Here is a 27550-nt window from a genome sequence, read left to right on the forward strand (position 1 = left end):
TGGGCAAACATGGAGACCTGAATTTGGACCCTCAAAACCCAGGTAAAAAGTCAGGGTTCATGTTGTCTACCTGTAGCCCCAGCACAGAGACAAGACGCTGGGGCTTGCTGATTAGCCAGCCAAGGCTTACCTGTAAGCCCCAAGTCACAGCGACAGAGACTCTGTCTACAAACAAAGGTGGATGTTCCTGAGCAAAGGCAGCTGAAGTTCACTCTTTCTCTACATGAAGCTGTCCACACAGGCGACCACACCACACACGAACACACATACACACATACACATACACAACACACACAAACACACACACAACACACACACACATACACAGCACACACGAACAAACACACACAACACACACGAACACACACACACACATACCCACAACACACACCCACAACACACATGAACACACACACACCCATATACCCCCACACACATAACACAACACACACACACACACACAGAGTTGCAGATAGGGTTGACTGCTGGCTCTACATGAACCTGTCCACACAGGTGAACACACACACGCGCACACACACATGCATAAGTGAGTGTGAACATTGGAGATGGCTAGGTAGATGAATGATTGGATAGTTGAGTAGAAGGATAGTGGTGGATGCCAAGTGCTCACCTTGTCTGTGCTCTGTCTATCGGCTGTGGGTGGTATCAGTGTGTAGACAGCCACCCTATAGAGGGAAACTGCAAGCAGGCTGGCTTAGCAGAGTGAGACCTGAGGAGATGGACCTGCTGAGGCAAAGGCTGGAGACATGCTGGGAGTGGGTATCCCTCCAGCCACAGAGGGGAGCCTGGAGGAGGGATGTCATCCCGGACCCTGGGTGGGGACATCTGGAGACATATCCATCCCTAGTGACACACACAGGGGATGGCAGCCCTGACCCAGAACTCAGTGTCATTTCTTAACCTCCTCTAGTTGAGCCATCAGACCCTTCCCCCAGCACTGCATTGTGCCACTTTGCTGATGGAGTTCACACGTGGGAGAGGGAGGTCACTGGGTCATGAGGTCATGTATCCAAAGAATCAGGCCATTGTCACCTTCAAAGAGCCCAGCCTTTCCATTAAAATCCAGTAATTGCCAAAAATACCAGGAGAGCTCAGTCTGTGAGAGGCAGGGCTCCCCAGAGGGCGAGGCTGGGGCCCCAATCCTGAGTCAGGGAGGAGGAACCTGAATGGGGTGTGTTGGGGGGACAGGGCAGGGATGAGTCTGGGTGCTGGATCTGAGATGCAGCTGGAGCTCTAGGACCCAGATGAGAAAGCACATGTAACACCCCAATCCTGGAAATGGATGAGAAAAGCCAAATTCCAGGAGGGGGAATTTCACTGTCTCCACAGCTACTGTACAGTCCCTCTTGAGAGGAAATGACAACCTCGCATTCATCCGGTGGGGTAAGAGGCAGGCAGCTGACACCCCAAGTTGGCCCTCCCTACCTCATCCTCCTGTCCCTCCTCTAATCAGCCAGTCCATCTTGGGGTGGGTGGGTGCTGTGGTAGAAACCCCACCTGCTCTCCACCCTGATTGCTCCATACTGCTCACACCCAGCCTTGCTTCCCTGAGCATCAAGGCATAGGGCTCAAGACCACATAGATCCACACCTGTCACTTCTCAAGAGGGTTGGCCTGGCCCGGGGCTGGTGGACACTAAGAGACATGCTCACTCAGAGCAAGAGAACCTGGGTTGGATTAGTACCTGGCCAGAGGAGATAGGTAGAGGCAGGCAGGTAAGCAGAGAGCAGGAGAGGTAAGGATGCCCAGGGATTAACTGGGAAGTGAGTGTATGAGCCAGAGCATGGGGCCTGGGTCTAGTCTGAGGGAGGAAGTCTGGGGTTTGGACTCCGGAATCTGATCAGGAAAGTCCAGGTCTGGATCCATAAGCCTGAGGGAGAGGAATTTCCTGTGTACCAGAGGTGAGACAAGCTCAGCCTGTTCCAGATGTAGGTGTGACATTTTCGGTGGGGGTTGGGGGGAGGGGTGTCTTGGGACAAGTGATCAAGGTGCTAACTCTCCCTCCACTCCATGGGCCAGGTATTGTCTTAGTACCATTCTTGCCTCTCCCTCGCCCAGTCTTCTGCCAAATGCAGGGACCAGCCAAACCCGCCCTGCCAGTTAGGCACCCCTTTCCCCATGTCCCCCTCCCCGTGTCCCTCTCCCCTCCCCCTCCCTCTCCTCTCCTTTCCCTGCAGTATCTCCAGAAAAGCCCAGCCCAAAAGAAAAGGGTGCGTAGGCGACTCAAGTGGGAGAACAGGACGCCCCAATTCCTGGCTCAGCCTTTCACCTCCTGCCTCCTGGGCTACCCATCCCTGCCCACCTCCGCCTTCAGCACCCCCTTCTTCCTTAGCCCTTGGTTCCCCCTCCCTCCTTCTCCCTGTTCACTGTGCACTGAGTGTATGCTCTGCAGAGCACCTGCTATGTGCTTGGCTCAGGGCTCTTGGACAGACCGGGAGAAGAAATGATTATGAATTGGACAATGACTCAGAAAGAATGAGACAGGAGGATCCCTGCAAATTCCAGCCAACCCTAGGTTACTTAGTAAATTCCATACCAGGCAAAGCTCTGGAGTAGGACTTGGTCTCAAAAGTTCAAAAGCTTCCAGCTAGAAGTTAGAGGCAGAAGGATCAGAAGTTCAAGGTCATTCTCTGCTCCATAAAGTTGTAGGTCTGCCTGAGCTACATGAGAACCTACTTTAAAATAAAATCCCTACCAGTGAGGCAGGAGAGATGACTCCACAGTTAAAAGCAGGTATTGCTCTTACAGAGGAGCCAGGTTCAGTCCCCAGCATCTATGCAAGGTGTCTCTTAACTACCCGTGACTCCAGCCCCAAGAGTCTGGTGCCCTCTTCTGGTCTCTTAAACACCTGCACCTGGTATGTGCACCTACCCAACACAGACGCAAGTAAACAAACAAAAACAAAAACAAACAAACAAAAAACAGGGGCTGGTGAGATGGCTCAGCAGGTAAGAGCACCGATTGCTCTTCCAAAGGTCCTGAGTTCAAATCCCAACTACCACATGGTGGCTCACAACCACAACCGTAATGAGATCATACGCCCTCTTCTGGTGCGTCTGAAGACAGCTACAGTGTACCTATAATAAATAAATCTAAAAAAAAAAAAAAAAAAAACCTCACTAAATTTAAATTTCTCCTGTTACAGCAGCTACACATTATTGATATGATGGTGATAAAGAAAAATGACACCTGACAATCACACAAATTGACATCATCCTCCAATAGTGGAGGAAGACATGGGGCATATGGTGGGCTGGTCTGTGCACCTGGACAGTGCACAGGTAGGGGCATCTGGGAAAAAGTAGCCTTTGGAGTCAGAGCATAGACTATGGCTGGCTAGAGACATGCTACAAGCATAGGGAAGGGGCCAGTGTGGAGGGCCTGTGGTCAGAGGGACCCAGAGACCTGAAGGAAAGTGGGTGTTGGTGTGGCTGTGACCAAGTACAAATGGAGAATCTGTGTGTCCATACAGAGCTGTGTGTCAGTTATAAATGACATCCATTTCTCAAATGAAAAAAAGAAAAGTGAAGGTTTTATTTTTGCTGGGTTTCACATGTCTTGTAATGCAGATAGGGAGGATCTCTGCAAGTTCAAGGCGAGCCAGGTTACAGTGAGCTCCTTAATTATAATTTTAGAAAGACATTTTTCTTTTCTTTCCTTTTTTTTTTTTTTTAAAGATCTATTTATTTTATGTATCTGAGTGCTCTATCTGCATGTACACCTACATACCAGAAAGGGGCATCAGATCACAGTATAGATGGTTGTGAGCCACCATGTGGTTGCTGGGAATTGAACTTAGGACCTCTGGAAGAACAGACAGTGTGCTCATAACCATGAACCATCTCTCCAGCCCCCATTTTTATATTCTAAGTTATGCATGTGTGTGTGTGTGTGTGTGTGTGTGTGTGCGCGCGCGCGCGCGCGCGGGTGCGCGTGAGTGCCTTCGGAAACCAGAAGCCAGTGGTTGTCTGGTCCCTGGACCTGGAGTTACAGACCAGTGTGAAACATGGGTGCTAGGAACCAAGCTTGGGACATCTGCAAGAGAAATACACAATGCATGCTCTTATCCACTAAGCCATCTCCCCAAATCCTGTAATAATAAATAATATTATTAGTGCATCAGTGATGCTTGGAGGAGCATGCCTGTGACTGGAGCACCTGAGCTGAGGCCAGGAAATCTTAAGATCAAGGCTGGCCTGGCGTCTGCAAACAGGACCTTGACTCAAGATGGAAAACGCAACGTGTTTGTAGGTCTGTAGCTTGTGACTGAAAATACTGAATCATGGGGGAAAATAAGGCAGGTGGAAGATGGGGGCTTCCGGAGCTGGGGGCAGCTACATTCCCAATAAAAACCAAGAGGGGGGACCGGGACCCAGGGGGCGGCAAGCACTTGCTGCTCTGGAGGACTGGAGTTTGATCCCCAGCATCCATAACCTAGTGTTCACACCCACCTGGAATTCTAGCTCCAGGGGATCTGACACTCTTCTAGCCTCTTATGCACTTGTGCACAGAGGCATACCCCCATGCAGATGGACACATAAACAAATGACATCATGATATCTCTAAAAGTCACCAACTTTTCAGGTAGTGAGGAAGGAAATGGGGCAGGATGGGGTAGCTCAAGAAGGCAGAGTACCAGGGGGAGACAGGATTGTAAGGCCAACCCCCACTGCAGGCAGAACAGAGCGCAGTCAACCCCCGTCCAGCTCCTTTCTCTCTATCTCAGATGCCCACTTTGTCCCTGCAGAGGGAAACTGAAAGTTTGCCTGAGTCCAGGCTGGCACTGGCATAGGGACACATACCCAGGAACACAGCTCCCTGTCACTACAACAAAATGCTCGGGTCCATTGGTCAAACACAATTGGGACATTCTCCTCATTCAGTCCTGGCCAAGGGACCAAGATAGCTACTTATTAACTGCCTGGAAGCTCTCCTGAGCCCTCCACCCCCACCTCTACCCCTAGTTCACAGAGGCAGACAAAGGTGCCACCTGCCTATATTTTAGCTGGTGTCAGGCTGTTCTAGTCCTCCAATGAGAGCAATGGATTGTGTGTAAGGCAAAAATGTTGACTTGTTCCTGACAGGTGAGGTTGCTTCTTGCCTGGAAAGCCCTTCTGCTCCTAAGGCAGGCTGTACAGTCCCTATGGCCTCTTCTACATGTCTTCAAGACCTGGCCCTTTCTGGAGATGAACATTACATCTTGGCACCTTGAACCCAAGGGTCCTGTGACCCTTAGGATTCAGTGGAAGTAATAAAAAGTCAGGGCTGGGCTATGAAGCACATGCCTGTAATCTCAACACAGAAGTCAGAGGTGGGAGGATTAATGAGTTCAGCATCAACCTCTCCTACGAAGTAAGTTTGAGGTTATTATGGACAATGTGATGCCAAGCCAAGCCTTGTTCTCTGAGGACCAGTCTTACTACTCAGTCTCCATGATCTGAAGAAACCCAAGAAATCCCTGAGAGAGGAAGCTCTCAGGGAGAGGAGTGAAGCCCCACCCAAGCCCTGGAGCTGTGAACCAAGGATGAATGGGTTCCCCAGCTCTCAGGGGACTCAGAGGTGCCAGAGATGAGCTGTATCCACTGAGCTCCGCCCAGACCACAGGTGAAGGAGCACGCCTACTTAGCACCAAAGCGCAACCACAAAGGCCTCGGCCCCAGTCGTGTGACAAACACCAGAGACTCTCTATTCTGGACTCTCTCACTGTAATCACCGGGCCTCTGATAATTCCAGTCCTGTCCTGGCTGCTGCAGATATTTGAGATCCTGCTTAGCCTCATCCTTATTTCAAAACAGAAGTCTGCAGAGGAGTTTGTTCGTGTTTAGAAGTGTATAGACATTCAAACACTAAAAAAAGCATGTCTTGTATGGGTTTTGGTAATTGGGTTTCCTGAGGCTTCTTTTTTAATTTGGCAAAATGTTTATATTTATTAAGTGTTGCAGTGTTGGATGTGGAACCCAAGGTTTTAGGCAAGTCATCTCCTGCTGAGCCACGTGCCCAACTGGCAGGACAGCTCTGGGAAGGGTTTTAAATGGTGTATGGCATTGGATATGGTGGTACACAGCTTTAATCCCAGCACTTGGGAGGCAGAGACAAGAAGATCTCTGAGTTGAGGCCAGCCTGGTCTACCTTGTGGAGCAAGTTCCAAGGCAGTCAGGGTTCCACAGAAAAACAAATAAACAAACAAACAAACATGATGTATGGCCCAGTGGTACGTGCTTCCCTAGTATGCAGGAGGTCCTGAGTTCCACTGCAGCATTAAAAAGCAAATAAAGGGGCTGGTGAGATGGCTCAGTGGGTAAGAGCACTGACTACTCTTCCTAAGGTCCTGAGTTCAAATCCCAGCAACCACATGGTGGCTCACAACCACCCGTAATGAGCTCTGATGACCTCTTTTGGTGTGTCAGAAGACAGCTACAGTGTACTTATGTATAATAATAAATACATCTTTATTTAAAAAAGAAAAAGCAAAAAAGAGGGCTGGAGAAACAGTTCAGTTAAGAGTACTGGCTGCTCTTCCAGATGACGTGGGTTCAGTTCCCAGTACCACATGGCAGCTCACAACTGTCTGCAATTCAAGTTCCAGGGAATCTGGTACCCTCACACAGACATAAATGCAGGAAAAACACCAATGCATATAAAGTAAAAAAATTTTTAAAAAATTCTTAAAAAAAAAGCATATAAAGATAATCCCCAAACTCAGGAGGCAGATCTCTGCAAGTTTGTTTTTTTTTTTTAAAGATTTATATGTATGTATATATACGGATTTTCGAGACAGGGTTTCTCTGTATAGCCCTGGCTAACCTGGAACTCACTCTGTAGACCAGGCTGGCCTCGAACTCAGAAGTCTGCCTGTCTCTGCTTCTCAAGTGCTGGGATTAAAGGCATGCGCCACCACTGCCCGAGATCTCTGCAAGTTTAAGGCATCTGCCAGGGCTACACAGAGGAAACCCTGTCTCAAAAATAAATAAATAAACAAATACATACATACATCTCAAAAATAAATAAACAAATACACATACACACACACACACACACAAAATCAACAAAAGAAATAAACAGGGACTCACTTTGTAGCCCAGGCCACCTTCAAACTTGTAGCATCCTCCCTGCCTCGGCTTCCTGAGTGTTGGAACTACAGCTGTGAGCCAGTGTCCTAGCTGCATTTTCTACCTCTTACAGTGGCACCCATTCACTGAATCATCTGCTTGGGGTTGGCTGCAGGCTGCTTAATTTCTGTGATCACTGGAACCCCTGCCTGGAAGCTGTTACTTTCATTTCACAGATGACATAAAACTGAGAGATCCTAGGGACAGGAAGGGGGTGAGTGGGGATGGGGGATGGCCCAGGGAGGGTCTGGGAATTGGGGAGCAGGGGGAAAAACTGGGCACAGGGGGAAGGCATGGGGAGGGGGTGAGGGCCACAGGGCCGTAGTGGGGGTGGGATAGGGGAATGGGGACAGGGAGGTGGTGTGCTGGGACAGGTGGATGACCTCCATACATGTGTTGTGAGGCTGGGCAGAAGCCTAGGATGGTGCAGAGGTATCCTGCCTGCCTAGAACAACCGTTCAGGTCATGGGAACCCAACCAACATCTGCCCATCACCATCAGAAGACTTTGAACCACTGGTAGAACATTTGGTCAGAACACACAAGATCCTAGGTTCAATTTCTAATCATGGGGAAGAGAGAGACCTTTAGCCGGCAGTGTGCAGCAGGTCACTCCCCAGCTGTCACCTAAGAAATGATGGCATCATAAACGGTGATTGCCTGGGGTTGGAGAAGTTTGTTCGGGGCCAATAAAGAGGTAGCCAAGTCTTAGGGTCTTCCTGGTGTTCCACACTCCCCCATCTAGCGTTCTGAGGATGCTCCTCAGAGAAAGACAGTGGCTGGAAGAGCGGGCCAGGGTTTAGCTTCTTCCTTCCCGCCCTCCTCTTTACTGACCCAGTAGAGCTGTCAGTTGAGCTAGGCTCAAACTTCCTATGAAGTGCTCCTCTTGGGTCCACCTCACACATGCTAGGATTGCAGGTGTGACTATTGTAACAAGCTTTGTTGGGGTTTATTTTTGTTGTTGTTGTTTTTGTTTTTTCGAGACAGGGTTTCTCTGTGTAGCCCCATCTGTCCTGGAACTCACTCTGTAGACCAGGCTGGCCTTGAACTCAGAAATCCACCTGCTTCTGCCACCCAAGTGCTGGGACTAAAGGCGTGCGCCACCACCGCCTGGCTTATTTTGTTTTTTGAGAGGGACTACCAGCAAGTTCTTGGCTGGCCTAGAACTTGCTAAATAAACTAGGCTGGTCTTGAACTCAGAGATCTGCCAGTTTCTGCCTCTCTAGTGCTAGGGTTAAAAGTGTGCACCACCATACCCTCCAATGCCTCCCCCCGCAATGCCCATGGTTTTGCTTGCTTGCTTGCTTGCTCTTTTTTTTTTTTTTTTGAGACAGAGTCTTACTATATAGCTCTAGTTGATCTAGAACTTACTATTTAGACCAAACTGACCTCAAATTCATGAGGCTATCTCTGCCTCTTGAGTGCTGGGATCAAAGGTATATGTCAGCATGCAGGGTCTCACTCCTAGCTTATTTGTTTGTTTGTTTTTTGAGACAGGGTTTCTTTGTGTAGCTTTGGCTGTCCCAGAACTCTGTAGACCAGGCTGACCTCGAACTCACAGAAATCCTCCTGCTTTCTGCCTCCCTGCTGGGATTAAAGGACTGTGTCATCACACCCTGGCATATTGGTTGATTAATTGATTGATTGATTGATTGCTGTTCTAGTGGTAAAACCAAGACTTTCTATATGCTGGGTAAGCACTCTACCAAGTGAGCTACAGCCCAATCTGGCTGCTAGATCTCAAATGTTAGTATGGTCACGAAAAATCAGTTTATGTTAGTTTGTGGATTTATTTATTTTGTGTGAATGCACCATGGGCTCATGGGAATGCACAAGTGCTGTGACTTGCTTGTGAACTTATTTTCTCCTTCCACCATCTGGCTTCCAGAGATTGAGTTCAGCTCGGCAGATTTGGTGGCAAGTACCTACTGAGCTTCTTTTCTCCTGGTCACAGAAAATGAGTTTAGAAGACTCTGAAGTGGCTGTGGTACACATTTGTAATCTCCGCACTCAGGAGGTGGGAACAAGAGGATCAGCAGTTCATGGTCATCCTTAGCTGGACGCAGGATCAAAGCCAGCCTGAGCTACATGAGATCCTGCTTGGATCATCAACCTAGGTCATGCTATGTCTTTGATGGAAATTTGGGGTTCAAGTCCTGGAGCCACATCCAGAGTATCCTGATCCTTGGGACAGGGTGGTGTCTCTATCAAAACTTGAGGGTTCTACATGTTAGTGTGAAGACAAAAGGCAAGAGCAGGACAGATTCCATCTGGTCCTCAAAACTCTATTTTAAGCTGCTAACCTTGGGAAAGGCTACTGTCTCCTGTCCTTGGAGGAAGCAGAAAATTAATGTGCTTGGAGTGATAAGTTCCCCATCCTTGAGTGCTGGGAAAGAGACCACCTAGTGTGTCTAAAATAGACATAACAGCTGTGACCAGCTTGCAACAACAGGAAATGACTGGCCCCGATAACAAAATGAGTTACTCCTTGCCAGGTCAAAGTCGCTCCTTTCCAGATGCATGATCTCTCCTTGCTGTCTGAACAAATGTTATCAGTTGGAAGGTTAACATTCCTTTACCCCTTTTACCCCAGTCGTGTAACGCCAAGGCTTGAAAGCCCCTGCTTGTGCATTTTCCCTACATAAGCCGTAAGCCTCTAGACCCAAGCGTCTCATTCCTAACCTGTTGCTCAGTGAGGATTGCGGCCCTAGTCCGAAATCAAATAAAAGGCCCTCATGTGCTTGCATCGGAGTTGTGGTCCTTGGTGGTCTTGTGAACTGGGCATAACATTAGCTTGGTAGATTCTGGTCCTCTCTCTCTGTACCCACACCCACAGAACTTTATGCTTGTGGGGTATCCCTGTGAGATGCTGGGCTTGGCTCACAGGATATGCTCTAAGCAGGAGACAAGGAGAAGCTGGATACAGCATGTGTGCACGGAGGCTGCTCTTTAGAACTTTCTTCCTGGGGTTCTAGTGGCTGCATTAAGACACAAGGACAGACATCACTGACACCTGTGCCAGGTTACTCACTGGGTGAGCAAAAGGTCATCTTGGTCACTCTACCTCTGCCCACCCCAACTCCACCCTGACCAGAGATACGTGATGAAATGAGGCCAGGGAAGAAACACCTTGTAGATCCTGGTCTGCACAGGTGTCCCAGGAGTGATGAGTCACCACTATGTAAGCCACTACATTCGGGACACTGTCAGAGATTCCTTGGCAGGCCTGTGGGTCCAGTTTGGAAACACGATTGCCAGAACTTGGAAATCAGATGAGTACTGTATTACATACAAATACCTGTTAGCCAGGTCTGAGATACTTTTGCAATGACGTAAACATCCGCATGTACTGTGGAGAGGCCTCTGGCCCGACATGGCTCTTGAAATGTAGGGAGGGCAATGGAGGGACTGAAGTTCATCTCGTCTTCATTACTTTTTTTTTATATTTATTTATTTATTTTATTTATGAGTACACTGTTGCTGGTGTGTGTGATAAGCCAGAAGGGGGCGGTGGATCCCTTTACAGATGGTTGTGAGCCACCATGCAGTTTCTGGGAATTGAACTCAGGACCTCTGGAAGAGCAGTCACTGCTCTTAACCACTGAGCCATCTCTCTAGCTCTCATCTTCATTACTTTATTATTTATATATTTATGTATTTCTTTATTTTGGTGTACGTATAGTATATGGCTATGTGTGTGGTGGTTGTGTATATGCACATGTATGTACAGGTGTGCTGATCTGTGTGTGCTTGTGTAGAAGACAGATGTCTCTCTCTCTCTCTCTCTTTCTCTCACACACACACACACACACACACACACACACACACGATCTCTCCTTCTTCACTGGGTTTCTAGGATTGAATTAGGGCCACCAGGCTTGGTGGCAAGTGCCTAGATCACTGGGCCATCTCTCCTGACTCTCATTATTTTTTGAGACAGGCTTTCCCTCTGAATCTAGACAAGTGCTTGTCATTTCAGCTTGGTTGTGTGGCCAGGGATCTTTTGGAACCTGCCTTTCCACCTTTCAGCAATGGAGTTAAAGGTCACCATGGCCAGCTTTTACAAAGGTACAAATGACCAGATCTCAGACACTCATGTGTTCAGCAAGTGCTTCACCCACAGGGCCACTGCCCAGTCCCTCATCTGAAGTACTTTAAGTTTAAAGACAGATCTGGGAGATAAAGTCAGGTGAACAGACCTCAGCTCCCGAGTCCAGAGCCACAGGTTGTGAACTCAGTGTGCTGGGAGGAGGGGGGAGCATTGGGAGCCCCTGCTCACTGCAGCTCTGCTCTCCAGAAGCATCCACAGGACAGCCTAGGCACCCTGCGGGGGTGGAAGGAGGTAGAAACAAATACAAAAACCGTGAAGGACAGGCGCAACAGAGCACTATTCAGCCCTGAAACAAACAGGAAATGCTGTCATCTGCAGCAAGGTGGCACAGCCCAGGGGCCATCGTTGTGATGCGTGGGATAAGCCAGGTATAAGAGGCAAGCATGACCTCACAGACGCGCTCGCTGTGAAGAGCTGCTCGGGCTGCGGTGGGTGTGAGCAGCGGCAGCCAGCCAACAGGAGGAGCAGGTTTGGGTGCGCTGTGGAGGATGGCCCCTCCCCCCTGAGGGACCCATGCTGGTATAGTATAGAATAGAGTTTATTTAGGGCATGGGGAGGGGAGTTAAGAGGGTAGCAGAGGCAGAGAAAGGCAGAGAGAAGGAGGGAGTAGAGAAGTAGGGGCAGGCCATGACCACGTGGAGAGAGGGGGGAAGGGAATGGAGAGAAAGGGGGAGCAAGGGGGGAAGAGACAAGGGAGAGAAGCAGGAGTAAGAGAGAGAGGAGGGGGCAAGCGGCCCCTTTTATAGGGCCAGGCCTACCTGGCCATTGCCAGGTAACCATGGGAAGGAGCATACCTGGCTGCTGCCAGGTATCTGTGGGGGTGGAGTTTATACAGAATGCTAACACTCCCCCGTTTTGATTTAGTTAAGAAAGAAAAAATTAGAAAAAGATGATGGCGGGCTGGAGAGATGGCTCAGTGGGTAAGAGCACTGACTGCTCTTCCAAAGGTCCTGAGTTCGGATCCCAGCAACCACATGGTGGCTCACAACCACCCGTAATGAGATCTGACGCCCTCTTCTGGTGCGTCTGAAGACAGCTACAGTGTACTTAATTATAATAATAAATAAATCTTTGGGCCAGAGTGAGCAGGGACTGAGTGAGCCGGGCTGAGCGAGCTGACGGGAGCGAGCAGAGGTCCTAAAAAAGTTAACTCCCAACAACCAGATGAAGGCTCACAACTATCTGTACAGCTATACTGTGTACTCATATACATAAATAAATAAATCTTTAAAAAAAAAAAGAAAAAGATGATGGCAAAGCAGGAATAGGGTCGTCGTGATATCTGGCTGCTTCATGCTGACATTGGGGCGACGTGTCTCTGGGGAACGTAGAGGAATGGGTATGGGGGTGTTCGTCCAGTCTTAGGAGAGTTGGCTGTCTCCTTGCTGTCCAGGGCCTGTGGAGCCATCTGAGGATAGGTCAGAAGGAACAGGTCCAGTAAGAAGCGTCTGTGACAGGAGATGGAGCATCTGAAGGTGGCTTCTCTGGAGCTGTCCTGGGTGTAGCAAGCGCCTGGACTTGACAAGATGTTGAAACACATTATTATAGGTAGAGAATAAGATTAAGTACATTTGGGAGAAGTACATTTTCTTAAGATGTACATTTGAAACCCAGAGGAATCCCACCCTCTGGAATAGGTAGTAAGTGGGGTCTTTGGACAGATGTACTTACCTGGATGGAGCCTATTTGGTCCATGAGAGGAGGATCTGAGTGGACTTTCTGTAGCTTATAAGTTTATAAAAGAAATAACATGAATTAGCAACATGAGCAGTCTTTAAGATGAGCCTTTTGTGGACCAGAAAGAACAAGATTAACAAGCTGGATCGTATAGTGGAATGTTTTATTAGAGTTAGGCAAATTTTATAGGAACTCAGATAATATTAGGACAGTGGCATAGCAAGAAGAGGAAATATGAAGCATTTAATTAATGGAAATACAGTTTAGGTAAGGAGATAACAGATTATATCTGTGAGAGCTTTCTTCTACTGTCAATGTAGTCAGAAGTCTGAGGAATAAACAAAAATCTAGTAGTTATATACCAGTTATATATTATTTAAAAACTGACAGAGTCCACTAGCCAATAGTTCTCTGTGGTCTCTATGGTATCAATGGCAACTTGGACTGTCAGTCTGGCTTCCAAGCACAAGATGCAGAGTTTGCCGAGTGGTAGTGGTGCACGCCTTTAATCCCAGCACTTGGGAGGCAGAGGCAGGTGGATTTCTGAGTTCAAGGCCAGCCTGGTCTACAGAGTGAGTTCCAGGACAGCCAGGGCTACACAGAGAAACCCTGTCTCAAAACACCAAAAAAAAAAAAAAAAAAAAAAAAAAAAAAAAGAAAGCTGGCAGCAGTGGCATAAAATCATAGTGACGGAAAATGAGTTTGTCCAGTTCAGGCCTGTGACACAAACTGAACACACAGGCCTTGAGAACAAGGCAGGGGTGTGGGAGTGTGGACAGGTAAATGCTTGGGCATAGGGAAGTTTTCCCATTTACCAGACTGCTGGCAGTATGTGTGAAGATCCCTCAAAATAGTTGGATCTAGGGTGTTATTAAATGGCCATTTTGAACTCCCGTCTAGTTGATACTTAATCCAGATCTTTTTTTGTTTTTCGAGACAGGGTTTCTCTGTATAGCCCTGGCTGTCCTGGAACTCACTCTGTAGACCAGGCTGGCCTTGAACTCAGAAATCTGCCTGCCTCTGCCTCCCTTAATCCAGATCTTAATTGCAGAGATATGTTAATTTTGATGCCTTCAAGTCAGGTGTTAGCTTCAAAGATTTGAGATTTTCCAGGAGACATCCCAGTGGGGTGCCTGGAGGGACAGTCAAAGACATTCTGACACCCATTGGCAGGTAGTTGGAATATTCGTACCAGCGTCCTGAGAACAGTCCAAAAACCAAAAAGAAATCAGCCAGGCTGATGGCCCAAGTCTATATGAGGGCCCCCTAGTGGCTACCTGGCATGCCTTAGGCCTGCTGTGGAAAGCAACCCACCCTGGTACAGAGGGTTTGGTTCAGCTGCAAGAGCCCAGAATAAGAAGTGGGGAGCAAGAGCTGCTTTCGAGGGAGGGGCAACCAATGGTAGATGTCCTAAGTCGTATGTCAGCTGGAAGACTGGTCATAAGGACCGTGGCTATGAAATGCCAACCTCTTACCCCCCAGAAAAGAGCTGGCCAGGCTCTATCTGGGAAACCAAGGGCCCTCTTGCTGACTGGAGAAACTCCTTATCAATCAATATGCAGGTGTGTGTTTGTGAGCTTCCGCAGTCTGGTAGCAGGAAATGTGGAACTGAGTGGGCCCATTTGACTGTGTCAAATTTAACAGGCAGGGTTTCTGGCAGAGGGCCTCTGGCAAGAAGTAAGGGGTAGGGACCCACTTTTCAGGATGAGAACCAGGAGCAGAGCTCAGGAGCAGAGGAGGAAGGGCAGCAAGTGAAAAGAAAAGGACAGTTAGACAAACTCTACAGAGTGAGTTCCAGGACAGCCAGAGCTATACAGAGAAACCCTGTCGAAAAACCAACAACAACAACAAAAAAGATCTGGATTAAGTATCAACTAGACGGGAGTTCAAAATGGCCACTTAATAACACCCTAGATCCATGACATGACTCCAGCCAGTGCTGAGGCTGAAGCGGCTTTAATTCTTCCAGCTAGCTTTTCTACCATTCTAGGTACTAGCAGAGAATAGGGTCAGTTCTTCCATCAAAGACAAAGTGATTAAACAAGGCAAAGAACGAAGAGATCACAAAAGGTAGTAATCAAACAACACAATAAACAAAGTCCCCAAGTCACTGGGTCTGGGGGCTTACCAGGACTACCAAGACAAAAGGGAAGTCACACATTCCTTGGCTGTGTTCACCTTGATCCTTGCTTGCATTAGCCCAAATGTGAATATTGCTATCTGAGTCTACTTTCTTGAGCCCAGTGACAAGTACTTGCCAAATTTCTATAAGCTGTACCAAAAGCTCTCTACATTGGCAGGGGGCAAGAAAGGCAGCAAGTAGGGTCTCAGGCTGGCAGGTGAACCAGTTGAACTAGTTTGCATCGGGTTGCAAATGAGCCCTGGTGCTGCTGAGCCAGAGAGCAGCCAGCCTGGAATTCTCAGCCACATGAAAGAAACTGTCTCTAAAGAGAGGGGAATCTCACTCAAAGGGAAAAGTTTTAAAACAAGAGTCAGTGAAAAACTGAATGTCTCCCATCTTCGAGGACATCATAGGGGTAGCTCTGAGCTCAAGAACTCTCCCCTGGTGCCATGGAGATGGGAACGAATGGGGGCTTACCCGGATCTCGGGCTAGAGAGCCTGGATCTCTTGTGGTAGCTAGGATGGGATGCAAACCTGCAGTTTCAAGATCCGAGTCATGGCACTAATGTTGTGATCATAAAAAGAGAAAGAGCTGTAAGAATATGTTCTGGTGAGGTGTGGGGGCCCTTGCCAAGGCATCCCTTCCCCCTGAGGGACCAGACACATGCTGGTATAGTATAAAATAAAGTTTATGTAGGGGATAGGGAGGGGAGTTAAAAGGGTAGCAGAGGCAGAGAAAGGCAGAGAAGAAGGAAAGAGTAGAGAAGTAGGGGCTGGCCATGACCATGTGGAAAGAGGGGGGAAGGGAATGGGGAGAGAGGGGGAACAAGGGGAGAGAGGCAAGGAAAAGAAGCAGGAGTGAGAGAGAGAGGAGGGGGGCAAGCAGCCCCTTTTATAGGGCTAGGCCTACCTGGCTGTTGCCAGGTAACCATGGGGCGGAGCTGCTGCCAGGTTTCTGTTGGGGTGGAGTTTATACAGAATGCTAACAGTGACTGTAGTCAGTCACAATATCTTTCAAAGCAGCAGGAAAGAGTGTTCTCACCACAGAGTGGCGTGGAGTGTCTGAGGTGGGGGATATGCTGACTCCCCTGACTTAATCATCACAAGGCTTATACATATGCAAAACCTGATGCCCTCATAAGTGCATGGTGAATGAATGAATGACTGAGTTAATGATGGTCTCTGACACATTCTGGGGTCATGAGACACCTCTTCTCCTTTTGTACTCAGAGTTCCTCAGATTTTGTAAGGGGACTGTGCAGCCCCAAAGTAATTGAACCATTTTGGAGACCCGAGAGCTGGACACAATATAGATAACGCACTCCCCGAAGCAAAGTCAGGTGAGCTGACCCCAGTGAAGAAAAAGAGCAGAGGGCAGCAGAAGGGAGGGGTGGGGCTGCCATCTCAGATGCCAGCAGAGGCTGTTGTAGTGCCACCAGGAGCTGCAGAGATCTGTCTAAAATGGCCATCAGCCATGGAGAGTGCAGTCACTGGGACACCTCACCATTGGCTCAGAGTGTTCAAAAAAGGGGAGCGAATGGAGGGGACTTGGGAGGGAGAAAACCAGATGTGGGACACTGAAATATGAAGAGGTGAGCTGGAGAGATGGTTCAGTGGTTAAGAGCACTGACTGCTCTTCCAGAGGTCCTGAGTTCAATTCCTAGCAATCACATGGTAGCTCACAACCATCCATAATGAGATCTGATGCCCTCTTCTGGTATGGCTGAAGACAGCAATAGTATACTCATATAAAATAAATACATAAATCTTTAAAAAAAAAAAAAAAGAATTCTGAAGAGGTTTAATGCTCTGTGGATGGAAGGAGGTCTTCAGGGTATTGTGAAACAAGAGAGCCATGGGTAGATTGGGAGCTGGGAGGACAGACTGACTTTACAGGCTCACAGACACTTCGGCTGAGACTATGGGAACATATCGTGCGCCCTGTTGTATCAGAGCCATAAGCCTTAGCACAGCTGACTCCATGATGGAAGCATCATTCAGGCTCTAAGACTCAGCATGTAGACAGCACCAGCTGTAAAAAATGGAAGCAAGTCTCCAAACCGTGCTTTCTGACTTCTGGAGCTTTGCTTCTGGCTAACTGCTCCTGTTAACTGAAGTGTGTCAGCTCAGGACATGGTTTCTGTTCTTAAAAGCTCACCCTGAGACTTCTTATTGGCTTAAACGCACATCTGAGCACTCTGCTCTGTGGAGTGACATGACAGCACTGAGGTTTAGGGACAATGGGTGTCTCCTGAATGTCTCTAGCTGTTCCTCACTTCCTGGAGTGATGAGTTGGACAATCTTTCTTACCCTGTCCCAGCTTCACCCCGTTCCAGCAGTCCAAACGTTATCCTTAACTAAAAGCCTCTCCCCCAAGGACCTGGCCCAATACAGCCCATGCCTCGAGGATCCCCAGACCTTTTGCCCTTCCTCTTCCTTGGAATGAAAGGTCAGAGATACCAAGTCATGGAGTGACAGGAGGGCTGTGGGCTTGATAGAGCAACAAATTGGCCCACAGTAAATGATGACAAGTTATTCGCTTTAGCAAACATTTATTGAACACTCACTGTGTGCCGGACTGTCTATTAGGCACCAGGAATAAAATGGGAAACTAGGGATAAATAAAAATGCCAGAATCAAGCTGCAGGAAGGATTTAGTGTATCAGATGGTGACAGAGAAAGTAGGGTTCTGGAGCTGGCGAGATGGCCAAGTGGGTAAGAGCACTGACTGCTCTTCCGAAGATCCAGAGTTCGGATCCTAGCAACCACATGGTGGCTCACAACCACCAGTAATGGGATCTGACGCCCTCTTCTGGTGCATCTGAAGACAGCTACAGTGTGTTATGCTGGAGCGAGCGGGGCCGGAGTGAGTCAGGCAGAGCTCAGGGCCATCTGTACAACTACAGTGTACTCATACACATAAAAAATTAAAATAAAATAATCTTAAAAAAAATGAAAGAAAGAGAGTAGGGTTCTGTGTGGGCTGTTGTGCTGTGCACTTTCCCTCCTTGTAATAGCTTCAAGGCCTACCCACATGTAAGCAGGGGTTGGGCCGGGCGGTGGTGGCACACGCCTTTAATCCCAGCACTTGGGAGGCAGAGGCAGGTGGATTTCTGAGTTCGAGGCCAGCCTGGTCTACAGAGTGAGTTCCAGGACAGCCAGGGCTACGCAGAGAAACCTTGTCTCAAAAAAACCAAAAAGAAAAAAAAAAAAAGAAAAAGAAAAAACAAAAACAAACAAACAAACAAACCCCCCAAAACATGTAAGCAGGGATCAGTTGTTCCTCATGACTGAATAATGATCCAGACATTGTGTGACCAGGACATCTTGTCTGTCCACCCATCTGCTGACAGGCCCCTGGTCTGACATTTGTAAACAGGGCTTGGGATTCCCGGTCCTCCTGCGTCTGTCTCTTGAGCTCAAGGACTCCAAGCGTGTGTTACCATGGCTTGCAAATATACGTTTTTATGTGGACTAACTGGGTCTCATGGTGCCTGTGTTTAGCACTTTGAGTAACCACCATGCTGTTACCAAAGGATACTTGGCAGGCCTCAACATCAGATGTGGGGGCTTCTGCCCCATTCCTCTTATCAACCTTCAAACTCTTCCTTCTGCCCTGCCAAGCACACTTAGTGGAGCTGCTGTCTCCTTTTCCTGAGCCCTGACTCTCAATGCAGTTGTCTGGTTCACCTCAGGCTGAGGCCCCACTGAAGTCAGCTTCTCCAGAACACAGCTCAGCATCCTTCATCCTCTCAACCCGCATGCCTCACACCCACTGTGCCCTGTGACGTCACACAGCCTCCCACTGACCTCAGGATATGCTAAGTCTGCCCACAGGGTCGTGCCCTCTAACAGCATTCTTTGGCCTACTTCCCAGTTACCTCTTTCTTCCTCTCCCCCATCTGTGCCTTACAGTCTCCTTCCCAGAGACATCTGCCCTGAGTTCTTCCCACACTCAATCCATCTTCCTTGAATAGTCCTTTCTACTTGTATGGCCTGAGGGTTATCTCTCTGGGGCTTGTGAAGATGTGATATTGGTGCCTGGCCATTGCTGTAGGGAGTGTAGCTGCTGACACTTCAATCCTGGGACTTTGGAAGCTCAGACAACAAAAGATTGTTGAGAGCTTGAGGCCAGCTTAAAAGGTGAACCTACCAGGCTGGGGCTAGAGAGATGGCTCAGTGGTTAAGAGCACTTGTTCTCATAGAGAGCCCGAGTTGCTGAGTGTGTTGATTCTCACCTTTAATCCCAGAATTCAGGATCCAAAAACAGGTGGACCACATCCTCTGACAAAGTATTAAAAAAATGGGAACAAAATATGTCCTAAACACACAGTTGAATGGTTCACAGGTGTGGTGGTCTCAACAGTATCCAAATGCTTTCAATCAGTCTAGATGCCCATGGCAGAGCTCTGAGCAGGCACAGGCATATCAGGGGAAAGAAGTTTCCTGGTCCTAGGGTTTAGATACTGAACATAGCCTCAAGAAAATCCTTAACACATTCTCTTCAGGAGGTGTACTCTGCTGGCTCTACCTTACTCCATCCTGATAGTAGCAGTAGTAGTAATAATAATAATAATAATAATAATAATAATAATAAACAACGACAACAATATATCAATATATTACTGATGCATATTATTATTAAATAATTTTAAAAATGTGGCTTGGACCACACCTGTAATTCAAGCACTCAAGAACCTGAGGCCAGAAGATTGTTGCTAATTCATGGACATCCAGAGCTAGAGTGAGTTCCAGTAACACTTGGGTACAGTGAGACCCTGTCTCGACAAAGCAAATCCACACAAAACTTGGGTGGTGATTGAGGAGCTGGATATCATAGCCGGCTTCTTCCGGCAGTCCTGACTTCTGGCTCACAGCTGAGCTAATCACACCGATAGTACTTAAATAGACATTTGTTGAGTGAACTTATGAACAAACAGCAAGCTTCCCGACCTCACTACTGGTAGCCAACGCACAGCCTATCACCCTCAGGCTAAACCCCAGCTTTGCGCAACCGACAACCTGAGTCTCCCAGCTGGACCAACAAGGACTGCATTTCCCAGAAGACTCTGCGCAGGCCCACGACTCCTTGTAAAGCCTCTCTTTCTCTAGGTTCTGGCTCTTCAGTCAGGGGTTCCGCTTTGCGTGCTCATTCCCAGGTCACTCCAATCCCATTCCCTGTACCTTTCTGATCCTCCATTCCACGATGATCCTGCCTCAGTTTTTCCAGTGAACCCCTCGTGAGGCTTCCCCTCCTCCCAGTGCCCACAGTGAGCAGTGCTGCGCGCGCAGCTCCGGTCCAGCCTCACTGAGGGGACGAGTCGCAGGTATTCCTTGGACCATGGAGACATCCTCGCCGAGGGCGGTAGTCCGCGCTTCCGGGTGTGTCTGCAGCTCTGTGTGCCGCCGCGTAGGGTGGGACCCCGAGACTGCAGCCTGGCACGTGATGTGTGTGTGTGTGTGTGTGTGTGTGTGTGTGTGTCTTGTCTGATGTGTCGGTGTCCCTGACGGCCAGGTTCCAACCTTACCTCTGCTAATCCCCTGTTCTGTGCATGGGGCAGGTGACTGCCCCTCTCTGTGCCTCAGTTTCCTTACCTATACATTGGGCATGAAAAAGCGCCTGTCTTGGGGACTGTTGAAATGATTGGAAGGTAATACTGTAAATCTTGGGAAACGCCTGGCGCAGAGTAAATCCTGCTAAGAATAAATATATAAAATAAACTACGCTTATGCATCTTTTGTGCCCATGTGTGTTGGTGTATGTGGTGTGAGGCTGCAGTGGATAAGGAGTCCTTGTAATCTCGTCTAAAGAGTGTGTCCATTCGTGCTGTTTGTTTAGATAGGTGGTGTGCCTTTGTGTGTAATACGTGTGCACAGGACATGTTTGTATCCCTGTTCTGTATCTGTGTTTTTGCATAAGCTATGTGGCTTTGCATGTTTGAACTGTGTGTTCCCGTGTGCATGTATGTGATATACATTTGTCCCTGAGGGTGAGCAATGTGCATACCCAGTGCCTGCATACATGCATGTGTTGTTTCTGTATGTTCACATATGTGACTGATCAGCCTGTGTCTGTGGGCATGCAACTGTCTTTACGTGTTCGAGTTAGTGATTTCTGTGTGTTCTTTGTTGTCTGTGTGGAATATCAGTTTATGACAGCATGCCTCCTCATGTCCCAAAGGGTCTGAATGGATCTTTGTGATACCTCCCTATGTTTGGAGCTCTGTGTTGTGTGCGTGTGCGTGCATGTGATGCTGGGGTATTCCTGTGTGGCTGGGTGAATCTGTACCAACCAGAGTCTGGACTGCCTATGCATTCTCAGTGTGGTCTGTCCCTGTGTCTTTGTGTGTGACGTGTCTGTGTCTCCGTTTGCTGATGGCTGTCCACTTTTGTATGAGATGCGCTTGTGAAGGTTCCTGTGACATGTGTCAGCTGTGTGTGGGCTGCGTGGGCTTGATATCTGCATCTTAGCATGTAGCACACGTGTGGGCACCAGTGTTGTGTCACAGGGGTGTCAGGGCCACGCACTGTGGACCCTGCCCCCCTCCAAGGGTCTGTTGGTCTCTGTCCCTCCTCCCCCTCCCTTATTCTACCCTCCCGCCTGGCAGCCAATGCAACCGGGAACCAGTTGCCATGACAACGCTCCCTCCTTCCTCTTCCCACCCTTCCTCTGACAGGCTCTCTGGTCCCCCAATCCCGATTGTCCTCGGGGGCGGGGCCCTCGTCCTCTCCCCTCCCCATCTTCCCCTCCCCCCTACCCCAGCAACCCCGGCTCCCCAGCTCCTCTCCTCCGTCCGCCTCTCCATCCCTTCATCCGTCTGTCCTTTCGAGGAGGGGGAGGGGGGTATCTGAACCAGTAAGCAACCCCTCCCTCCCCCTGTCCTGCATCTCCCGCCCCTCTCCTGGGCTGGGGGAGGCCAGGGTTGAGCGGGTCCCCATGGCTGGGGGCTGAGGGCCCGCCCCCCCTCCTCCCCAGCCGCCGATTCCTCCACCTCCCTTCCATCCTGGACAAGATGCCTGCACCCGGCGCACTCATCCTCCTGGCGGCCGTCTCCGCCTCCGGCTGCCTGGCGTCCCCAGCGCACCCGGGTGAGTATGTCCAGGCGTCCGCGGCCCGCGCCCCACCCCCACCGGGTCCGCCCGGCACCTGTGCGCAGTCCCTGGGGACGAGTGGGTCTGCAGGGCCAGGGAGACCAACCAGGGCGGGTGGGGAGTGGGCTGCGGGCAGAGTGCGTGTTTGTGAGCGTGCTTGTGAGCTCATGTGCACGCGAGTGCACACGGGTGCGCGGGGAGATGGAAGGCCGCGGCCTTTGGGAAAGAGAGACCCTATTTCTAAGGGGAACACAGCTCAGGCTTTGCAGAGACCCCTCCCTCAGGCCTGAGGCTGAGGCTAGAGAACAAGTCTGTGATCCCAGTGTCTTTAAAAGAACCAATTCCCAGTCACCCTTCAGGCGTGGGGTGGGCAGTGGGTTCAGCTCGAGGCAAATATCTTCCAACAGCCTGCAATTGGGGGAATGGTGGTCATGAAGCTGTCTATGGTAGCATATTGTAAATTCTCAGAGCTCCAGGCCTCACTATTGCTAGTCACTGGAATGTATCCGCGTTACGGGATGCGTTTGGGGTGGGGGGTGGGTCCCAGGTTGGAACGAAAGGAGGGACCTCACCCCCAACCACCTGGGAAAGTCCTTAAACTACAACTCCCACAATACGTTAGACCACCTGGCTCCTCTGCCAAGGGGCTCCTGGATTTGGAGCATCATGGGGGTTGTAGTCCAAGACTAGCCCAGGATGGGAGGGGCATGAAGTCTGGTAGCCAGTGTCTTGAAGCCCAGACCCCAGCCTAGTCTTGTGCCCACAGATGGATTCGCTCTGAGCCGGGCCCCGTTGGCTCCGCCCTACGCTGTGGTCCTCATTTCCTGTTCGGGTCTGCTGGCCTTCATCTTTCTCCTCCTTACCTGTCTGTGTTGCAAACGGGGTGATGTTCGTTTCAAGGTGAGGTGCCCTAGGACCCCAGGCAGCAAAGAGACTGGAGGTCCCAGAGCACTCCCAAGACCTAGGGCTTTGGGATGCGCACACTAGCGGAAATGGGGCTGGGATTTGAGGGACAGGTCTGTGGACCGAGGGGAGGCAATTAGGGCAGGACGTCGGCATTCCAGCACCCTCCTCCCGATGCTCCCATTCTTCAACTCTCGCACCCCAGGAGTTTGAGAACCCGGAAGGGGAGGACTGCTCTGGGGAGTACACCCCCCCTGCGGAGGAGACCTCCTCCTCACAGTCGCTGCCTGATGTCTATATTCTGCCGCTGGCAGAGGTCTCACTGCCAATGCCTGCCCCGCAGCCTCCACACTCAGGTACTGCACCTTCCACCCCAGGACCCTGCGATCCAAACACTGAGGGCTTCTTTTCGTGGCTCAGGGAGGGTAGAGGGCAGACTGCAGAGCCCTAGATTCGTGGAAGTAACTTATAGGGAAGCCACACACACCATCTTGTAGAAAACCCCAGATGGAGAGAATCTGCAGGATGGCTCTGGTGCCATCAGCCTAGATCTTAACCCCGGAGCCAGCCAATAAGCCGACTAACCAGTCTTGGAGCTCGGTTTGCCAAAGGGAAGGGCTGATTGGGCTCTGGATCTCATGGGCAGCCAATGAGGAGGCTGGACCCTGCCATGGACTGTTGGAGACAGCCAATAAAAGGAGACTGTTGTCTACTCTGACCTCAGACCCCTCCCACTGTGGTGGTGTGGGGCATCCTTGATAGGAGAACTCAGGGCCTCCCCTCCTGCCCCCTCCTCAGACATCAGCACCCCACTGGGCCTGAGCCGCCAGCACCTCAGCTACCTGCAGGAGATTGGCAGCGGCTGGTTTGGGAAGGTGAGGGGCCTCGGTGGGAGGCAGAGGGTATATCCATACATCTCCGGCATGTGCTCCTGTTCTGTGTCTACCCCCATTTGTCATCTGCTCTTGGCCTCCCCAGCCCCATGCCCCTCAGCCTGCCCCTCCCCCTCTCACCCACTCCCACCCACCTACCCCCACATCTGTCGGTCAGCGCCTCCCTCCTCACTCCATTGACCACTCCGCCTCGCCATCCGGCTCTCCACGCGTCCGTCAGTCTGTCCATCCTTCCATCCGTCCCGCGTGCATCGGATTCTGGGCCTGTGAGTCTCTCACTCCGTGTCTGGTAGGGGACCAGGGAGATGGGACATGAAGGGAAGGCCTGGAAGTGGTTGGGAGTTTGGGGTGTATGGAGCTGCCCTGGGGAAGGGCTGGATACAGGTCACCATTGATCATAGCGTTCCTTGATCAGGTGATCCTCGGGGAGGTCTTCTCAGACTACTCGCCAGCCCAGGTGGTAGTGAAGGAACTCCGGGCTAGTGCAGGGCCCCTGGAGCAGCGCAAGTTCATCTCCGAGGCTCAGCCCTACAGGTATGTCCATGGACAGGGATTCTAAAAACAAAATGCCAGGTGGAGGAGGTGATTAGTAGAGGGAACCAAATGTAGTATTAAACCAGGCTTCCAGTCTCAGATTTCTTCCTGGCTCTGTGACTCTGGTGCTGGTATCTCCCTCCTGGAGTCTTGGGACTTCCCTAGAGAAAGCTAGAGACAGCATGGGGAAGTGGTTCTGGGATTCCGAACCTGGCATCTTCATCCCAGCCACAGTTAAGAGCAAGCTATCTCTGAGTCTGCTCCACCTGCCTTCCCCACTATGAGGAAAGACCCTCAAGCACCCTGCTTAGGCGTCCATTCTTAACATACATCATTATGCTTGGAGGTAGCGAGAGCTTCCAATCATAGGAAGTGTGTATGACTCATCCATGAGACACAAACTTTAGAGTCTGGCCCAGCATTGTTCCAAGACCTCCCATGGTTCCTCAGTGCTCCCAGGGCACTGCCTCAGTTCCTTATAGCCCACAGGCTCTGCACAGTCTAACACTATAATCTTCTTGTCTCTGTCCTTCTGACCTCAGTTTCTTACCCCTCCCCTCTAGCCCCCACACACTGCAGTTGCTTTCCTGCCCTAAGGCCTTCATTACTGCTTCTTCCTCTCTGTAGAATACCACATCTTCCCTGCCACTTCTAGTGCTGAGCTGGGGGTTCGTGTTCCCTTTCGTCTTAGCTCAGAGAGGCTTGCCCTCGTTCCAGACCCAGGTTAGGAGGGCTGTCCATAGGCATGGGGAGTTTTACCTGCTGTACTCAGAATGCTGAGGCAGGAGGATTGTAAGCTTGAGACCAGCCTGGGCTACAGAAGGAAACCCTGTCTCCAAAGGTGTGTGTGTGTGTGTGTGTGTGTGTGTGTGTGTGTGTGTGTGTGTAGTGCACTCACCAGGTCTTATTTTACCTTACTATTTACTTATTGTCTGTCCTTCTCTGGACCAAGGCTATTGAAACTTAAGCTAAATAAAATGAAATCAGCTCAGAACACCAGTTGTAGTGAGTGATTCACCCCTGCAATCAGAACTTGTAGGAGGCTGAGGCTGGAGGATCTCTAAGGAATTTGAGGCCAACCTAGGCTACAAACAAATGACTTTAAATATTCACTTCCTGAGTGACACTTGCCACATTTCAGGTGCTTCCTAGCTGACCCATGTCAGAAATCTCTTGGGACAGTACAGGCTGACTGGCTGCTCAGTGTCCTTCCTGCCTCTGAGTTTTACAAGTTCCATCAGCCCTCAGCAGACGTTTGCTGATCCAGACATAGACCTTGAACTTAAATCCCAGCTATGTGGCACTAGGCAAGTTGCTTCACTTCTCTGAGCCTCTATTCCCTTCTGGATCACCCCAGTTTTTATTCTGCTTCACAGCATTGTGGTGAATCCCAGGCTTTCTCTCTCCCCATGGTCCTTGGTCACTGCTTCCTGTCATTTCTCAGGTTCCAGCACATGACAGGCACTTTCCGCATGTGAGATGTCAGCAGTCTCCTCCCAGGAGGGGAAGGGCTGAAGACCCAGCCAAGTTATGGTTATAACACAGATAATAGCCCAGCCCTGGTGCCAAAGTGACCCTTGGCATCTACTAGGCAGTATTAGAGAAAGAACTCACTTGCGCCTGACCCACTCAGCTTGAGTATCAGAATGAGACAGGTCACGAGGAAGGAAAGGATCTATAGAGGCGACTTGGAAAGACTGAGGAGTCTGGATTCTGTAGGAGCCAGCGGTCATGCAAAGCACTGTGGGAAGCTGGTTATAGGAAGGGGGAATGGAGAGTAAGGGCTGGGCAGTGGCCAGTATCCCTCAGACATAGCTGGGACAGAGAGTGAAAGTCTAGTCAAGCATAAGTGCTGGAATAAAATTAGCCATAGCAGCTGGCCTGGTGGTGCACACCTGCCATTTATCTCAGCTGTCTGAAAGCCGAGGCAGGAGGATGGTGCATTCCCAGGCAACCTGGGCTGCAGAGTGAAACTCTCCCTTAAATACATAGCATAGCAGAGCCCATCCTCACCATGAACAGCCCCTCTCCCAGTGTGCTCTCCACAGCCTTATGTGGGAGCCACTGCCCCCATCCATCAGGGGAAATAAGCAAAGGAGGCAGGGTGACTTCCCTGGGCAACTTGGGAAGCATTTGGGTGCAAGGGTGAATGAAGAGGCAGTGAAGTTGGATTGCAGCTGGGCCCTAAGCCATGTCAGAGACAAAAATGGGCTGGAGAAATGGCTCAGTGGTTAAAAATGTGTACTGCTCTTTCAGAGTGCCTTAATTCTGGGTACCTTATAAGTTAAATGGCTCACAAGTGCCTATTACTCTAGCTCCAGAGGATCTAATGCCCTCTTCTGGCCTTCATGGGCACCTACACTCACATGCACATACCCGCACATAAACACACCTATATAGACATAATTCTAAAAGATTAAAAAATAGGGGGAAAAAAAGAAAAAGAAAAACAGTGAAGGCTAGACAGGCGTGGTGATTCACACCTTTAATCCCAGCACTTGGGATGCAGAGGCAGGCAGATGTCTGTGAGTGTGGGGCCAGCCTGATGTACATAGTTAGGTTCAAGGCAGCCAGGGCTATGTAGGGAGACCTAGAGTTAGAGAGAGAGGGAGAGGGAGAGGAGTGTCCCCCATAGAGGAGGGCTGTAAGGACAAAGGCCCAGAGCAGAGCCTGGATAAAGTGCAGTCTGGCCAGTGAGTAGCTGGAACACCAGTGAGCGTCTCATGGGGCCACTGGGGAAGCCACAGAGAGCTAGAAACACGTCAGTGAGAGGTCAGGGACAATCTCCGGTCAGGTCTACATGTCGGGGAAAGTTTGGCAAGGCCAGGTTCTGTACGATAGACACAGGCTGCTCCTTTCCTGCCCCTTAAAGGAGCCTGCAGCATCCCAACGTCCTCCAGTGCCTGGGCGTCTGTGTGGAGACCTTGCCCTTCCTGTTGATCATGGAGTTCTGCCAGCTGGTGAGGGGGCTGGGAAGGGGAGGGGCTGCTGGGAGCTGGAGCAAAAGTCAGCTTTGGCGTCGGGACTCCAGGGTCCCAGATTCCTATAGTTGTCTGTCTGACTGTCTTAGCATTCCTTTTTTTTTTTTT

General features: G+C 49.9%; 1 protein-coding gene and 1 long non-coding RNA gene across 4 annotated transcripts in view; one reads left to right on the plus strand and one right to left on the minus strand.

Moving 5' to 3' along the window:
* Positions 1–12249: 12249 nt before the first annotated feature.
* On the minus strand, positions 12250–21796 carry LOC116102239. Its single transcript, XR_004123035.1, has 3 exons — positions 20224–21796; positions 12912–12965; positions 12250–12752 (listed from the first exon to the last, which is right to left on the minus strand). It is a non-coding gene; the product is annotated as an uncharacterized LOC116102239 (long non-coding RNA).
* The window catches only part of Lmtk3 (lemur tyrosine kinase 3), a 20184-nt gene continuing 12800 nt past the window's right edge, over positions 20167–27550 (plus strand). The window contains exons 1-7 of one of the 3 annotated variants that reach the window (XM_031386656.1): positions 20167–20421; positions 22016–22128; positions 22898–23031; positions 23240–23390; positions 23833–23909; positions 24343–24461; positions 27334–27421. In XM_031386656.1, the coding sequence (XP_031242516.1) occupies positions 20381–20421; positions 22016–22128; positions 22898–23031; positions 23240–23390; positions 23833–23909; positions 24343–24461; positions 27334–27421 (723 nt within the window). In that variant the 5' untranslated portion in view covers positions 20167–20380. Of the gene's footprint in view, positions 20422–21768; positions 21896–22015; positions 22129–22897; positions 23032–23239; positions 23391–23832; positions 23910–24342; positions 24462–27333; positions 27422–27550 lie in introns of those variants that run through there. The other 2 variants (XM_031386658.1, XM_031386657.1) reach the window with 2 other exon arrangements.

The sequence above is a fragment of the Mastomys coucha genome, unplaced genomic scaffold (genome assembly GCF_008632895.1).
Source record: "Mastomys coucha isolate ucsf_1 unplaced genomic scaffold, UCSF_Mcou_1 pScaffold21, whole genome shotgun sequence".
NCBI lineage: Eukaryota > Metazoa > Chordata > Mammalia > Rodentia > Muridae > Mastomys > Mastomys coucha.